The sequence below is a fragment of the Phaenicophaeus curvirostris genome, chromosome 7, assembly GCF_032191515.1.
Source record: "Phaenicophaeus curvirostris isolate KB17595 chromosome 7, BPBGC_Pcur_1.0, whole genome shotgun sequence".
Classification (NCBI taxonomy): domain Eukaryota; kingdom Metazoa; phylum Chordata; class Aves; order Cuculiformes; family Cuculidae; genus Phaenicophaeus; species Phaenicophaeus curvirostris.
This window is the reverse complement of record NC_091398.1, coordinates 34,841,986-34,859,820: the sequence shown is the minus strand read 5'-3', so window position 1 is coordinate 34,859,820 and position 17,835 is coordinate 34,841,986. Positions and strand designations below refer to the sequence as shown.

General features: G+C 39.4%; 1 protein-coding gene across 1 annotated transcript in view; it reads right to left on the bottom strand.

Annotated features, from left to right (window-relative positions):
- Nucleotides 1-17,835, bottom strand: part of MGAT5 (alpha-1,6-mannosylglycoprotein 6-beta-N-acetylglucosaminyltransferase) — a 133,147-nt gene that overhangs the window by 14,136 nt on the left and 101,176 nt on the right. Inside the window, exons 12-14 of the mRNA XM_069861543.1 lie at nucleotides 13,360-13,509; nucleotides 5,088-5,234; nucleotides 385-501 (exon numbers count right to left, since the gene is read on the bottom strand). Coding sequence (XP_069717644.1) covers nucleotides 385-501; nucleotides 5,088-5,234; nucleotides 13,360-13,509 — 414 coding nt within the window. The remainder of the gene's footprint in view (nucleotides 1-384; nucleotides 502-5,087; nucleotides 5,235-13,359; nucleotides 13,510-17,835) is intronic.

Below are 17,835 nucleotides of genomic sequence, written 5' to 3'. Positions count from 1 at the left end.
CACTTCAGCGGCGGTTGTGCCAAGGCTACAAAATCCATTGGAAGAGTTGAGCACGTACTTGGACAGCCCACAATGCTCTAAGAATCAACAAGGAAACTTCCACACTGAGCGCACAGAAAATAGATAGCTGTATAATTTATATATGAAATTCACATTTCTACACAAATTCACTCATGTTCCATTTTTTTCAGGTAAAAATTGGACATGCCCAGTACTAACAAATGATAATCAGATACCACAGAGAGGTAATAACACACTTTTTCCCCCAATATCTCACCAAAGCGCAGCACTTTGCTTTCACTAGACTAACATTAGGAAGCACTCTACGCGCATTACATAATACAAGCTCAAGTGTTGATGACAAATTGAGGATACATTTCTCACCTTTTGATTCAAAATTGATTTCACAGCCTTCTCAACTTCAGAAAGATCTTTGATATCTACAGTCCAGACATGGGGCTTCCCAATGTAAACTTCAGCATAGGGATGCTGAGATGTCAGCTGAAAGGAAGAAATGTTATTGGTAAAAATTAATGCATTAAGACATCCTTCCCTTTCACTCTCTTTAACAGACTTCTGGATGAAATCATAGAACGGTTTGGGTCAGAAGGGACCCTAAAGATCCCCCAGTCCCAACCTCCTGCCATGGGCAGGGACACAATACACGAGGATAATGCAAGAATTCAGCTAAACTCTAATAGTCAGCGTCATTCCTTCCGAGTTATCTTTCAGATTTCCCTGTTTAAGTTTAAAGAGTGAACTTAGTTGAAAAACTGAAAATTGGATAAAAAAAGCAGATCACAGGTAACATTTGTGCACCTCTCACTTGTGGCTTTGATCCTCATAATGACCCACATCACAGAAGACCTGATGCTCACTGAAATTACTTTTACAACGTGACCTTGTTTCCCCACAGCTCATTCCCAGAGCAGTCCTGGGTTTTCACAACCTGTAATTGCTGCCAGTCCTGGTTAGACCGGCACGACTGGCTTCAGGAGATGTCATGCTTGCCCTGTCTCACCTTCAGACAATATCCTCGCCCTGTTTCTCCTTTACATTTTAAATATTTCCAGGCTTCTGTGAGTAGTGTTGAATAAAGAATGATTTACATCACTTAGACAGATGACTTCTGACTCTCACCGTTGACAGTACAAGAGTGATTTGACCTCAGTAAGTGTTAACTGGGATTTTGCTCATCACCTTGTCAGAAAACAAATTCAATAAATACATACATAGACAACTAAGAAAAGTCATATTAGAGATTACTTTCAGAGCTAGCAAGATGGCACTAAAAATAATTTTCCTGACAGGTTAGACAGCCATGAGAAGAGCATGTAAATGAACACACAGAGAGGAAGAAAAAGCTGCAAAACAGAGGGGAGCGTTCTACAGTGGCCTCAGAAGAAAACTGCTTTTTAAATAAATACAAAATCACCCTACAGGATGGAACATTCCTGGACAATTTTTACACAGCCAAGTCTCATCAGTGCAGAAAATCTGTAGTAGGAAACGGTATCTGTTGGCAAGATATCTTCTTCACAAAGGGATCTGAACAGGCTGGACCGCTGGGCTGAGTCCAGTGGCATGAGGTTTAACAAGGCCTTTTGTGTTTCGGTTGCGAAGAAGAGAAGCCAGTCTTAGAGCCTCACACGGGGTCTGCTAGCATCAAGCTGTGCTCGGAGACCATTGTGCCAGGAGACCCAGCAGCGCGGCACCGAGGGCTCGCAGCCCGGCTGGAAGAGTGAGACTGCTGGGGTGGGAACTCAGGATGCTCCTGCACACGGACAGCTTCTGTAGCTGCCTATGTTCACTTGCGGCCCGTGGGACTGTGCTCCCATTGACACAGAATCATAGAACGGGTTGGGTTGGAAGGGACATTAAAGATAACCCAGTTCCAACCCCTCTGCCATGGGTAGGGACACCTCCCACCGGATCAGGTTGATCAAAGTCTAACCTGGCCTTGAACACCTCCAGGGATGGGGCAGCCAGGGTTTCCCTGGCAACCTCTGCCAGCGCCTCACCATCCTCACAGCAACAAATTTCTTCCTAATATCTCATCTAAGTCTACCTTCTTTCAGGTTAAAACCCCCTCATCCTATTTCTGCATTCCCTGATACACAGCCCCACCACACTCCAGCTTTCCTCTAGGTCTCCTTTAAGTACTGGGAGGCCATTACAAAGGTCTCTCTTGAGCCTTCTCTTATCTAGGCTATTTTGACTTCTTTCAGGAAGTCCAATCCTTCTTGAGGACTGACATATTCTAACCTTTGTTTGTTTTTTTTTTCTGCTGTCACTAAAACCATATGTACTGACAAATTCAGGTTACCAAGACTGAGCTCTCTGGGCACTTAAACCTGAGCTGTAGATGGCAGAAGTTCAGTTCCTACTGCTTTCAGTAACAACAAAAACCTTCTATTGCACCTATAAAGTATGAATGGAAACCAGTTTTAAACCTCACAGAGCTTTAGGAATTATGCCTTAGATCACTCTTTTCATATAGACAAATGGGAACTTTAAAGCCAGATCTGGTCTGGAAGATGAACAACTAAACTTCTCAGACTAGTAGTTCCAAGATTAACAAGCATCATATTTCTATTGCACCAGTTACTCTGCATCTTTACACTCAAAAAATATTAGAACTAAATCCTGATACTAAAATGCTTTAATTAGCTGAGGCTTTATGTTTTAGATATTCAGGAGATACTTCCTCTGTCTAAAATGAAGAATAGATAAATAGATTTGGAATTGATTTCTAATTTCAGTTCCTCTTCCTAAAAGCAGGAAATTAAAGAAACCACACTCACCCACTCAACAAGTACACATTTCAATGAGATTTAGCATACTATGTTTTCTTTCTTTCTTTTTTTTTTTGTGGAGAAGAAATACTGGTGCAAATCCTGGTACAAAAAAACCCCTGCTTGATGGTTGTTTGTTGTTTCTGTTTTGGTTTTTTTTCCCCTGTCTCTTTTCCCAGCAAAATCATGGCCTAAGACAAAAAAAGATCTGCTGATGTAAAATAAAAATTGCAATTTCCAATTCTGCACAGAAGTTTTATAACAGGACCCCATCCTGGAGGATGAGGGGAAACAGTTAATTCCCCCTTCCTCCTCCTCCAATAAATTCTACCTGGAAGAAGTGAAATTTGAAAAAACTGAGAGGTGGCTTTTAGGACTTTCTGAAGCCTAAAGAACCAACACATGGATTACTAGTAATCTGATCTAAATGCAGTTGTGAAAACCAGTTAAAGAAAGGTTACTCTTGGGACAGGTCAGCAGAGCGTGTGAACACAGCAATACTCATGACAAATGTTTGCTATCTTATTTTGTACTAAACCAGTCAATAGGGATTATTTCTCTGTGTAAGTCAGGTGCGCAGCATTTCTGTTAGTGCTGACACAAGTCAGTGGGATTTAGCACAGCATTCCGAGCACTAAAATTCCTACCAAAGAGTTAGGTGGGTCTGGATTATTTACTGAGCCTGACCATTTATAGTGTCTGGGCACAGAACAACTAGAAACAAGACCAACAGTTGCGCAACCCGCAGAAGAAAAGCTTTGAAAGGTGCCAAGCCCGAGGAGAAAGTTTAAACAGATTTTTTTTCTCCTTCTCAGTATCTCCTTTATGAGCAATGCAAGCTGTGAGAAGGGGCGAGTTTGAGCTTGCATCCCATACCTACTGAATGTATAAAAAGCTAAAAGGCAGTTACAGTCCTGGATCATAAAATCATAGGGAATTTATGTACCTGGTTTCAAATCAGTTTTGCTCATCAACTCAGTGTGCAATTTATAGAGCCCGAGTATAATCTGAATTGGGAAATACGGCTGTGTCAAGGCTCTCATCTTCATAGAATCATATAACATCCTGAGCTGGAAGGGACACAGAAGGATCATTGAGTCCAACTCCTGTCCCTGCATAGGACAACCTCAGCATTCACACCGTGTGCCTGCGGCTGTTGTCCAAATGCTCTTTGTATATCATCGGGCTTGGTGCTGTGACTGCTCCCCTGGGAGCTGTTCCAGTGCCCCACCACCCTCTGAGCAAAGAGCCTTTTTTCCCAATATGGTTTAGTGATTGATAGGAACGGCTGGACTCGATGATCCTGTGGGTCTCTTCCAACCTGGTTATTCTATGATTCTAAACCAAAACAGCAGATCTTCGTGCCATTCCCTCAGGTCCTATCATTGGTCAGCAGAGAGAAGAGATCAGCGCCTGATCTTCCTCCTTGCCTTGCGAGGAAGCCATAGACCACAAGGACCTGTGGTCAGAAAACTCTCCTTTCAGAGAAGTATGTAAAAACCCCACATGCATACACCTGTGAACAAGCCACGGTCACAGCCAAAAGCACTAATGCCAGAGGTGGCTACATTACTGCTGGCAAGTGGCATGGGCTGAATTTACCTACACTGAAGAAGAAAAACATTCCTAAGTCAGTGTCAAGACTGGTTTACTTTGCCTCCTTTTTCTCTTACCCATGTCTAAGTACACAGGCTGTTTTTAAAGCTTGAGGTTTGGTTTTCCTGTTCTCTTCAAGAGTCAGTTCTCCAAACGTCTCAGTGTTGGACCCCAACCCCGGTGGGCTGTAACCATTAATACCTTAGCTCAACAGTGACTTGAGCAGGTTGTTTCTGAAGAAAGAAAACTATTCCCAAACACACACAGCCCCCAACAAATGCCATTTTTATAATTTACTTAAACACCTATTTGCTTCCTGTACAGTACACAGCAGTGTTTGTTTCTTCAATAAAATAAAACTCCTTTCTAACTACACATCATCTATCAGATGACACAATCTTTTCCTGGGCAGGACATCAGGTATTCAAGTGAAACTTCAGTTTCTGACCTATCAGTAAGAAACAGCAGAACATACACAAAGCTGCATCTAGACGTAAAGCGTAGCGGTATATTAATGAAAAACTCTGATTATCCGATAAAAAAGGGGCTGGTAGTCACATCAATGGCTGAAGAAAACAACAGCAGCACACTTTTTGCAACAAACTAAACACTGATGCCATTCTCTCTATATTGTGTTACTAAGAAGATACAACCAAGAATTTTCAGTAAAGAAATCATGAAGACTGATACACTTACCTCTCGGAGTGTAGGTTTGCCTTTGAAAAATTCTGTGTTTTTGCTGCTTTTTGGTGGGTTAAATCTTAAATTTAGAAAAGCACACCCGTTAGCAATAGCCTCTAAAGGAGCCGGTCCTTCATATGGAAATCCAAGACCGACGAACAGCTGGAAAATAGAACACAAGGACTATCTTAATGTCTGTTCTTTACAAAAACTGAAAGCTAAGTGATAACTCAAAAGAAACAACAACCCCTTCTAAACATACCAACCTAAAAAATTGCAAAGCTAAGAAGAAAACAGGAGAAATTCAGCAGCTCACCCCCTCCTACCCAACCAGTAACGGAATGTCCTGTAAAACACACTTGACAATAATCTTCTGTAATGAGCTGAGGTGTATTTTCCATGGAGCTGAGGCAACAACAGACCCCCTCAGTTATTCTGGGGAAAGAAAAGGTCATTTGGTGGTTTGATTGGTGTCAAAACGAAACTGCTGGGGCTCTCTTGCAGGTACAGGTTTTACTGCAACAGCCTCATGGAAGAGCTGCACCACTGGTTTTCCCTCTCTCCCACACCAGCTAACCTGCTGAGATTGCCCATAGGAACATGCTCCTGCCAAACTGATTAAGGCTTCTAATTAAAGCAGTAGATGGCAGCAAACATCAGCTGAAGGCACTGTACCTAGGCAGCAAGAGCTTACATAGGATTAAGAGGATTCAACACCTCCAAGGTAAATTGAAGGAGGAAAAGATGCATCACAAAGCTATTCTTACATCAGCCGAGATTACAGGTGCTCTAGAAAAGGCAACGCTGCTCTCCAACGGAAAGAAATGTAATATTTTTTCAGAGTTGCCTGGCTTTTACTTGGATCTTGACCCCTTTCCTGACCCAACATAATTAAAAACCTTGAATTAAATACAGGATTCTTCATCTTTATTTAAACGTCTGTGTATAATGGGAGAATTATAAGCTTTGATTTGTAACAGTAATTTCTCAGCATTGCTGAATGACTTAATGTATTTTTTTATACATACATATAGCTACTGCTTTTTTCAAGAAAATGAACAACCTTCATATCTACTAGGATCATGTATTTGGGATGTACATATCCAAAGAGGTTGAATTATTCCATTCTCCACTGAATTTTCTGCAGCACAGAAGCAAATCCTAGTAAAAGAATATTCAAAACTGAGGGCCCTCTCTCGGAGTTAATTTTGACACTGATGCATAAACCTGTAGTCAGTACTGTCATGTACATGCTCTATCCTCTGACCCACAGCAACAACAGGATAAATTCTGAGTTGGTTCATTTAAACAGAAAGTTAATACTTCTCAGCATAGCTGAGGACATACAGTTTTCACTGTGTGGAGCTGGATATTCTTATCCAGTTTTCAATTTTCAGGTTAAAATAGCTGCCCAGTCGCAAAGAGGTTCTCAGCTACCTCAGGTTTAAATCTTATGGGGAACGCTCCAGTGGTTGATACTGAAAAGAGAACTGGAAGATTATCTCCACCAAAATATAGATGATCTGAATTTGTTTTTTATATATGACATGTGATGTTTCAGTCAGAAAAAATACATACTAAGTTTCACCTCAAAAGAGGCTCAATTTAAAGAAATTAATGAATTATGGACAAGAAACCATTTCATGCAATCTGCACATATAATGTTATTTACTTACACTGCTCCTTAGTTCAGGCAGAAAACCAGCTGAGAACCAGCAATTAAAACCATCTGAAATATCAAGACTCCTATGATCCTGTGTTTGTCTGTTCTGTAGAGAATGCTGGGTTGTTTGTTTCGTTTCTCACTTTTTTAATAACCTGCTGCTGTGCACTGCTGAACAGTTCTGTGTCTGACTGGGCCGTTTATTTAGGAGGAAGCTCCAAGGAGAAAGAAACATGGTTTTATGTTTTGACAGCAAAGAGCACGCTGTCAACATTTAATCTATAATAAATAGCCTACCACCTGTTCCACATCCATTTTCCAACCTCACCTCAAAGCAGCACTGCACCTTTGAAGAAAGAAGGAGGTGTCTGTTGGACCCATGCACATGTGTGCTGCCCGGGGGCCTGAGGTTGCAGCCTGGCTCTCAGCTGCTCCCAGCCCCCCAGCTCCTTCTTTCAACCCTCCAAAATTTTCTATCACTCCACATCAAGTCATCCTTATCATATCACCTGAAATTCCTGAAATGAATCTAGACCCTGCTCCTGAAAACTGCCCTTTATTAATGTTCCTTGCTTAGGGAGCTACTACTTGTGTACGGGAAAAAGAGCAAAACTAAGGAATATCTTAATTGCCTCTAGAAAGTGACATTCATTATGATTCAAAAAGCAAGCACTAAAGGACAGGGGTCATTTCTGCAACTCAGTCTTATGATGGTCTAATTTGCTAATCCTTTGAATTACATGCAGCTTGTTATTTCCAAAAAGGCTAAACCAATCTGTCAAGGTGCTTCCTAAAAGTGTGTAACAACTGCTGCAAATCACTAATTGAAAAAGGAGGGGTGGGGTGGAGTAGAAATAACAGACAACAGTTTTTAGGTACCAGTGCAGCAAGTATCTGTTGTCACTACAGCTGAAGTTTTAGAACATTACTTTTTTGTGTGATATACATGTGCACTGCCGCCTCCACCACGTAAGAGACCGGCTATGGTTTTAGGATACTCTTTCACCAGATGCTGTGTCTGGTAACATGCTCCACCATGGAGGGTCACCTTCACCCTATGGATGAAGATCTGCAAAACTTCAAAACTAATAATAACTAATAATAACTGTGGCACAGGTGGTTCAAAAACGATAGCCCAATCTTGCTTTGTTAGCTGCAGCAGAACTGCTGTGAAAATAGAATTCCTTTATGTTTTACTGGTTGATTATAGTTTGAAACAATTTTATTCTCTGTATGTGAACATTTTTCTCACCTTCCAATTGTTTCTGAAAGCCAGAACTGCTATTTCTTTGTAGAGTGCTTTAAGTGGGCACAGGCCACAGTAGCCTCTGTATGTTAGTGCCCCATAAAACAAGATGATTGCCAGGAGGCATTTACAGTATAAAAATCTATCTAAAAGAGATAACAGCAAGAAATACAGCTGTAAAATGATCATGGTAACAGTGGTGTGAGTTTTTTTTTTTTAAAAACATTTCCTAGTGTGCAAGTTCTGCTGCCCAGGTGTGTCTGTGCCTATAGGTCTGCATGAATCAGGAGGGATTTGGATCTGCAGCCTCACTTGCTCAACTTGAGTAAAGCAGGTGTTGAAACCCTTAAGCAGGAACATGTTGGTTTTTGTAAGAAAGGCTCCTCAGGAACCTCTTCTGCCTTTGCAGTGAACTGAACCCTAGTTTGGAATTTCAGGCTTTTAAGTTGGCCACCCAGCACCAGAGCAGCCAAGCCACCATTCTTTTCTGATTAGAATGGAGGCAGTCCTTTCATGGTGTAGCAGCTAAGTGGAAATTTCTCTGACGTGAAAAGTGCTTTACAACCACTCCCATGAAAGAACAGTGAGGTTTTGTTTTATATTTTGGAAACCACTGACTTTCAGTTGACACTAAGCAATTTATTTGTGGAATTTATGGCACCAGATCAGACTATTAATAAAATGAGTACTCAAACAAACAGTTTTTCTAAATTATAGCCAAAAGTATAATAAAAGGAGCGCATATTTTACTTCACTGACTGTAATTCTGACTAGCTGAATATTTAAGAGAAAAAAAAAATCATATTCCAGAGACTAAATGCTACAGTTCCATAGACAGGCATGTTTATCTTCTCCTTTCCCTTTTCTAACATCACTGCACTTTATCTAATTTATTCTGTTGGGTTGGTTCTTTATCACCACTTCTGTGTGCCTCCTTACTGAACTTAAATATTCTCTTCAGAACGACAGAAAGAGAAGCACGGCAAAGGCTGCTGCTAACTATCTTGATATATTTTTCTCATGAATATAAAATACTTTCCAGAAAAGTCAATCCTTTTGTGATTGAAACAACTTTAGAATAGAATCACTAGTTAAACGCCCTTCCAGCTGATTTTGTGAAGCATGTGGAAATAGAAAATAAATTACTTAATAAAAGGCAATATGAAAAAAAATCAGTTTGTTTTCCTATTTCTGCTTTTCCAACATTACAATTGGATTTTTCCCAAACTATCTAAATAGAGTATTGCTCCTACTTTTATTAATCATCATTCACAAGCTGTAAATTCCACTGGGCAAAAGAATTTGGATTCCGTCAAAAAATTACAGACTTGAAGAAAAAAAATCGCATATGAAACTTTCTCGAAAGGAGGAATATTTCTCAAGAATTCAGTACTAGCTCTACCAAGAGAGTCTGGTCCAACTCCTCCAGCTGCCCACTTGGCAAGGAGCCACGTTAAGTTGGCAGGAAGGCTGCCAGCTCGCCTACCCTATTTTCTTCTGACGTGATGAATGGCTTTACATCTTCTCATTAGGAACTGTTGATATGTCTCGTTTTTGTCATGCACTACACAGCTGAACTAGCCATGATGAATCTCAAACAGATCCCTCCTGCTTGGAAAATGCACTTATTCTGAAATGCGTTGCTTTATAATATACATTGGAATGAAATGGCAGCTGCATGCACTGAGAATAATCACATCCTATACCAATTATTGCAGAGACCAAATACATTTTGGAAATGCAAAGCTCTGATCAAGGATCACGGCTGAACCATCACCTATTGGTATTTTGCTGTCTTAGGGCAAAATGAAAGCTGGTGAAAGGGCTGGAGAACAGGCCTTATGAGGAGCGGCTGAGAGAGCTGGGGTTGTTTAGCCTGGAGAAGAGGAGGCTGAGGGGTGACCTCATTGCTCTCTACAACTACCTGAAAGGACGTTGTAGAGAGGAGGGTGCTGGGCTCTTCTCCCCAGTGACAGGGGACAGGACAAGAGGGAATGGCCTCAAGCTCCGACAGGGGAGGTTTAGGCTAGATGTTAGGAAAAAATTCTTTACAGAAAGGGTCATTGGGCACTGGAACAGGCTGCCCAGGGAGGTGGTTGAGTCACCTTCCCTGGAGGTGTTTAAGGCACGGGTGGACGAGGTGCTGAGGGATATGGTTTAGTGTTTGGTAGGAACGGTTGGACTCGGTGATCCGGTGGGTCTCTTCCAACCTGGTTATTCTGTGATTCTGTGATTCTGTGAAGCAGTGCAATGTTAACTGTTACTTAGCTCCAACTTCTGTAAACTACATCATCTGTCAGCTGACCTAATGGAACTTGTTTACACGATGTTGAAACCACAAGCAATGAAAGACAATCCTTGCCCTTGGTTATAAGAACATATAGAATCATAGAATCACTAGGTTGGAAAGGACCCAATATATTTAGAAAAAGAAAAATCTGAAAGTTTCTGGAAGCTTAAAGACAAAGTTTGTTGCTTAGAGACAGCAAACAGCAGGCCTGGATGGTTCAAGGGAGCACTGCACCCACAGACGTTACCAGCCCTGAGTTACGGCTCCAATTATTCACACACTTTCAGCACACTGATTGTCTAGTGACAAAACCCCATAACTAAATTCATTATGGGGCTCCGGTCACGTTGCCTAGTGATTAAAGTGATTACGATCAAAAAGTGTCCTTGAACATCACTGGATGCATGTGCATACATACATGAGGCTCCTCAGGGCACAAAGCTCCCATTCAAGTCAGCTTGATTCTCGTTGAAAACCTGCACCTATTTTAGCAATTCAATCCATGAACCATTTGATACAAACACAATTGACCCCCACACGCAGCAGATGGCTGGTAGAGACAGGTGAGTGCTGGTTTATGCTAAGCTAGGTTAAAGTATTGTCTCTTAAGGGACACAAAAATCTGAAACTGTGAATGCACAGGCAACAAGAAGACTTAGAGCAAGTACGTCTGTTGAGCAACACCGAGAGGCAACCATATGCTAAGGCAACACGGCCAGTGTACCTTATGAGATACTGAGTACCAGCCAGCTTAAAAAGTCTGCATAGAGACAACCCAAAAATCCACATTAAACTGAAAAGTCCAAACAAATTAGACGGTAAATCTCAGTTTCCACTTTCAATGTCAGGATGCTGTTAAACTAGATGTATCGAGACAAGTACATATTAGACAGGAATAATGACTGAAATTCATGACGCACTGAGCCATAATACCTTTTATTTTGTTGCAACATCAGAAGTACACTGCACTCCCATTTGCCTGACAACAGGTAAGTACCAGGAGAAGCAGAAGGCCTCTTAACTGCTTAACATCAGATCAAAGTTTTGCTAGGCTGGCTGCATCATGAATAAATAATTTCCTTAAAAGGAACACAGCTTTTCTCATCTGCAAATCTGCTAACGGGAGTTCAGAAAAGCCACAGGAAAATGCTGTTTGCAGACTTAAAAGAAATTAGTTTATTAAGAACGATTGTAGCAAATAGATAATGTGATAAAAGCACTGACTTTCTGACATAGGGTTCTGAAACACATTGTGTTTCCCAGTGCCATCTACTAAGAAATGCAGTAAATTCTGGAAGGATTTCTCCTGATGTTAGGAAGGAATAGGAAAAATAAAAGCACAACAATGGAATAGAACATAATTATAATCTAAAATGCTTGTAGGACTCTGAAAATAGTACCGTGTAAATCCATGCTTTTCACAAACGTACAGTTTGTGAGAAATAAACAACTTGCTGTTCTCAGGAGTACCCCGCAGTCCCATGATAGTATCTTCCATCTGATATTGCAATTACTTGTCAAAAAGTTAGTGAAACCACTCTGGCTACTTCCTTTGTCACAAACCTCATGTAACCACACTGTAATGAGTCACATAATGCTTATGTATCAATCTGATCAACCTGAATTTGTCCTAAACTTAACGTGTCCTCACGCTGCATCTTAGGGCACCGCAAATATAACCAATAACAACTAGATGAGCCACCTACTTAATATTGAATATGAAACTTTTTAGCATAATACATGTAAGATGGCTGATAAAAGAATTAGAGGAAGACTCAAACGTAATTACTACTATGAACTGCACTTTGTAAATTATGAGGACTTCAGTTATTCTACAGGAAGTCTATCAGTTTATTCTACTACTCCAGTGAATAAGACCCTTTTTTTTTTTTTTCCAGAAAGAAGTCACTGTTTGTGCTTGGGGTTATTACAACGTCAATATTCTTCCCACGTTAGTACTATGATTAACACAGTGATTTCATACTCCACACGGGCAAAAGCTGTGTAATCTCAGCATTATCTATGATGAAAGTAGATGTTGACTTTTTAATCTGCAACATTATGTGTATCTGTATGCATCAAGTACATACACACAGTGGTTGCCTTTAAAAGTCATAATTTGCCAACAGCTGTCACATGGAGATGTCAAATTACCATCATTTTTCCAAATATTAAAAAAAAAAAGATCGCTGCAGTTGTGTGGGAAGGCTGGGAGGTGCTTGTTTTTTTCTTTTTCTTTTGTAATAGATTCTTCGGTAGAAGTGCACAGCAAGAAACTATCAACAATGGGGAGTAAGTGGTGCAGTTCCACACATTTTCCTTATTTTAAACACAAAACCCACTTCTTTCACCAACTGAAAGTTAAACATTCTATTTAAATGTAATCTGCTAAAGTGTTTTAAAGTGCCACAAAGATTATAGGAATGGCACAGAAAACCCTACAAAGCATTCTAGCTATGGGGACAAAAGTTTATTTATTTCAACGTATATAACGTCTCTTATCTCGGGTTCCCTTGACTGTGGGGCCACTGGCGAGGCACATCATAAAAAGCACACTCTTTTGCTCGCTGTCTCTGCACAACTTAAGTAAAGGAAGGAGCTGAATGGTGAATGAAGTGCTTGCCTTTCTTCTTTTCTCCCCCAGAGAGTAGGGTGACTCTAGGTTAAAGTCATCGGTAGGGCAGAGCCAGCATGCCTATTGTACAGCTTTCAGATATTCCCCAAATTTCACATCAGGGATGTAAAACAAAGGACATTCTCAGCTTATAGTCTTTGTGAGCTGAATATCACATTTAAGGAAATGAAAAATGCATTTATCCATGTTTCTCAGGCTGGCTGTTAAATGTGTCTCTGACTATAGGTTGTTGTCTCAATTTTCTAATATTAGTTGTCAATCCACAAAACATGGAGATGGCTAAAAACCTATTCTTAGCAGACAGAAGAAAACTTAAGCTCCTTTATATTTTGTCATTTATTTTTCCATTGCTTTTTAAATTATGACCTCATTCACAGCAGGTGAAATGCACACACCTCAGATACCGTCTATCTGTAACTATTTTTGCCAACTACTCCCTCTTCACAAACTTACTTTGGTTTCTCTCAGTAGAAACTGCAAATCCCGCCCACTGAGTATCCCATGGTTTTTCACGTAGCCAGGAATATACATGGTGCTTGTCCCGTGAACAGTTCCGTGGACTTCCATATAGTTATGGATGACATCCAGATAAGCCTTCTTATCCTGTAATAGCAACAATAACATATTTTCAGTTTTCACAGACTTTAAGCAGTACTGTTCAATCAGTGCTTTTTTTTAATGTCATGTACCATAAAAGCCAAAAAGAGAAGTAGTTCATTCATTCATTCTTATATGACTTCTTTTACTCTTTCATTACATTATTGGTTTTGTTTTCCACTAGACTGGAAGAAAACTGGAGCTTTTATATTCATAATATAGGTATAAATAAATCAACACCAAGTTCCTATTAATTTCTAACTGGACAAAACCAGTTCACCATCAGCTGTAATCTCAGCATGCCTAAACATATTGGCCTGATAATGCTAACAAACTAATTTCGAAATGTCAAAGTTTTGCTCTGTTTTTGTCAGAGGTGCAAAATAATTAGTTATTGTTTATCTTCCTTGAGAAGAAAAGGGTCAATCTCACCTTAGTAAGATGCACTCCTGCCAACTGAAAACCTGAATACACATCTTTTCTAAATATCCAGTATCTGAGTCCTGTAAGACACCTACAAATACTCCACTTACATAAGTTCTAAAGGCATTTTAGTGGTTTTAGTGTTGCATTAAAAAAAATAAAACTAGTAAACCATCCTAGTTTGCAAACAAGAATTATTTTATTTTTCAATGCCATATGTTTTTTGAGTTTTGAAAGCTACTGGCATTCCAGAAGCAATTAGCCATAGACCGTATTTACAGCTAGCACGCAGCACTGATCAGAGAGACTTTCCATCAATATTTGCACAATCTAAATAATAGCTCTTAAATTGGGCAACACGTTCTGTACTTCTTGGCAGCAAGAGAGTTTTAAAGAATTCTACTTTCTCTCACTGGTTTTGTCATGCAAATTCTGTACACTGTTCCTTTGTAGCCCTGGGTGAAAGCTGGTCAACAATGTTACAGAAGTTCATTCAAAGGGCAAGTAGACTGGTGAAAACCCCAACTTCTTTGCTAAATTAATTATTGGTATATGTTTGAATACACAGGCTTCCAGCTCTAGATTGTCCCACTGGTGATGGAGTTCATGATGAAGTTGCCTGCCTGCCTCACTGTCCTGTTTTGGCAGCTCTGCCAAGGCTGCACCAATGGGACGATGTCCTGGGCTAATTTGCATATAAAACAGCCAACAAAAGGAGACAAACGGGCTTTCTCGTTTGATGTGGTCGCTATTATTGTTAATTAACACAAGAAATATTTAAAAATATTTAAATATTTTTAAAAAATTTAATAAACTAAAAGCTTGTTCCATTTCTTATTTTTCTTTTTACTTCAAATTTGAATTATTCTGAAAGAGATGTTCTTGTAAAGCAAAGCAGCATAATGAGAAACTGCTCAGAAGCTTTGCTAAGAGAAAACCCATAGTAGAACTTTTTCTTTGCAAATGTGCAGGAGGAATATAACTGGAATAGCTTGGTCATGCTTCCAGAAAGCAGCAGCAGTCTGTTGCTACAGGCATGCCTGAATCGTGCCTGCCTGGCATTGCAGACAAACAGACCCTGTGGCTTAGGCTTTTGTGTTCTGAATGGGAAGAGATGACAACAAAGCACAAGTACTACTGACACGATCTGCCTACAGTAAGAATACTAACACGCTTGCCTCAGATTTTATTAGCTCATATCACACAAACTGATGACACAAATATATACTCTAGCTCAAGAAAAACATCAGCAACAGCTAGGAAGGACAAAACCAGGATTACCTACCATTATATTACTTATAATGATGTCAATGACGATTTTACAAACCCATTAATGAGTATTTAGCTGCTTTAAAATAAAATATTTGACATTAAAACTATATAGTCTTTACAATCTTTCTAATGGTTCCTGAGGAACTGCATTATTTGCTGTAGGACTGTTGAGCATTTTATACAGGTTCAAAAAGCCATTCTGGAAGAAAAATCCATTAATCTAGTATTGAACAATCGCACAACTTTCAGCCCAAGAAGCCCATGAACTGCTTGCTTGTCTCTGGTGGCTGCGAAACATGCCTGATTTTGCATCCCTCTTTACACATCAGGTTTTGGCTATTTTTGGAGTCAGAACACAAGACTAGATAAATCTTTGATCTGAATGAGCTTTGCTGCCATCTTATCATCTTTATTAGCTTATTATCAAAGATGAATACAAAATGGACCCAAAGAAATGGCTTCAATTTATATGTGATGCCAATAAAAATCTAGTGGGATTCTTAAAAGTAACTGAGATTCGTTGCTGAAATTCTGTGGACACACACTTTGATACACACAAGGGACCTTGAATTTAGCCCAAAGTATTCACCAAACTATCTTGTTAGTAACAAAGTTAATCTTTCTACAATATCCATGTGCTGTTCGCTGTATAAATACCAGTAGTTGATGACTACAAACCAGGAAATACAAGATTAAAAAAAGAAAGGGGTACATCAAGACAGGATGAAAAGAACAGGCTTCCAGGCTGTTTTTACATAAGTATTTTAAGAGGGCAGAGGGAGGGTTTTCACTTAAGCCCTTGAAATTACAAAAATCAATACAATTCAGGAAAACAAAGCAAAAGCAGTGATAAAATCAGCATGTTTAAAGTATATCTGCAAGTGCAAACTAAACATAAATTAATTATCCATAACCTTAACCGGGCATATTACTTATCCATATGACTAACTTCCTGATTCAGACTCTAAAACAAGAGATGAAATATTTAGTATCCCAAACAACATCAATACTTCCAGGGTAGAGACAGAGTAACTACTGTAAATTGTGCTGTAGAGTCTACAGAAGCTGTTTTTCCTCACAAAGAAACCCTTATAGATAGATAGGCATAAGTAAAGGGATCAATATGTAAAAGTGTTATGAAGTAGTTTTCAAAGGACAAGAGTAAAACCATGAAAAAACAACATACACAAGCTGGGAAAAATCCACCGTCCTTTAAAGTATCCCCTCTTTCTTTTAATCAAATGAAATTTTTAAAGAACAACTGGAACTGAGAGCTGCATCTTCATTTTGTTCCCTCTACATAAAACAATTGTTCTTAACTTTTCCAGAAGACTTTCTTTATAAACGAAACAAACAAAAAAAAAAAAGCCCAAGCAAAAACTCAGAAAGCACAACCGACAGAATAATCACTCCTTTATTCCCTTACTCATTTTGAGTCCAAAGCCACTGCTTTCATAATCATCTTTGAATTACTATAAAAATACAATCAACAACTTATCCCTTACCCAAATCTCACTAACATTTGTCTCCTCTTGCATTTAAGTAGTCCTGAATGCCCACACTCCTTGTGGAAAAGTGTTATTTTGGATCATAAAAGTACACATTGCAACAAGCTACTTCAAGTAATCATGGCATATATTTCAATTCTAAACATAAACTCCGAACATGGAAGAAGAGAATCACGTGAGGAAAAAAACAAGCAAATCGTTTCTCCTCAGAATCAGAAAAGTAACGGTGAGAAACTGTCATACAAACCTTTTCTGAAACAATTTTTCAGCAGCTAAAATAAACATGCCATTCAGGAAAGAACTTTTTGTTGATCACTGACTGCAGAACTGTTATTACTGCTCATCAATTATTTCCACCTACTTCTACAAAACAGGCCTTTCTCATCAAAGAAATCAAACGAGAACTGTCTGATCAGTCTTTCCTTAAGTCAATGTTGACAAGAAGACACAGTCTTAAGGGATGAAATTTTAAGTTGGGTGGGAGAAAAGTTTAAGTATGAGAGCAGCAAAAATGTGTGGTAGAAACAGTATGCAATAAGAACTAAACTGTGCTTCCTGTTTTCTTGATGTGGTAGATGGTGGTAATGAACAATGTTGCTTTATCATAAGCTTGTCAGCCCGTGGTTATTATAGAATTCTGCAGTTTTAGACCACTCGGGTACCCTCACAGAACACCAGAAATTCAGAAGTGAATGAAAGGATGCATTACAAATGCAGAATGCCAGGGCAACGGCAGTGCAAAAGAGCTTGCTTCAGAGTCATAAACTGCCTTATGGACTGAACATTCAAACAGCAAAAAGTATGTAGAATAGCTCATATAGCCAGTCTCACTTCCTTACATTGAAAAAACTGAAAGAAAATGGTTTTATAAAACTTTACAGACGTGAGTCAGGAAAGCAAGTACTAGGATACATCTTTCTGTATATTCTAAATTCGTACCATTAAGTCTGGAAGTCTTGACATCTGGGTGCTTATTTGCCAAAACTTCAAGTCCAAGTTAAGCCAAAATCCAGTGTAGATGCAATGTGTGGCAACTGAGATTCTGACACACACATAAGATTGAAAAACCTCTATTTTCGAGAAGTGTCACATTCTCAAAGGCTTTTCAAGACATCCTTGAATAATGAAA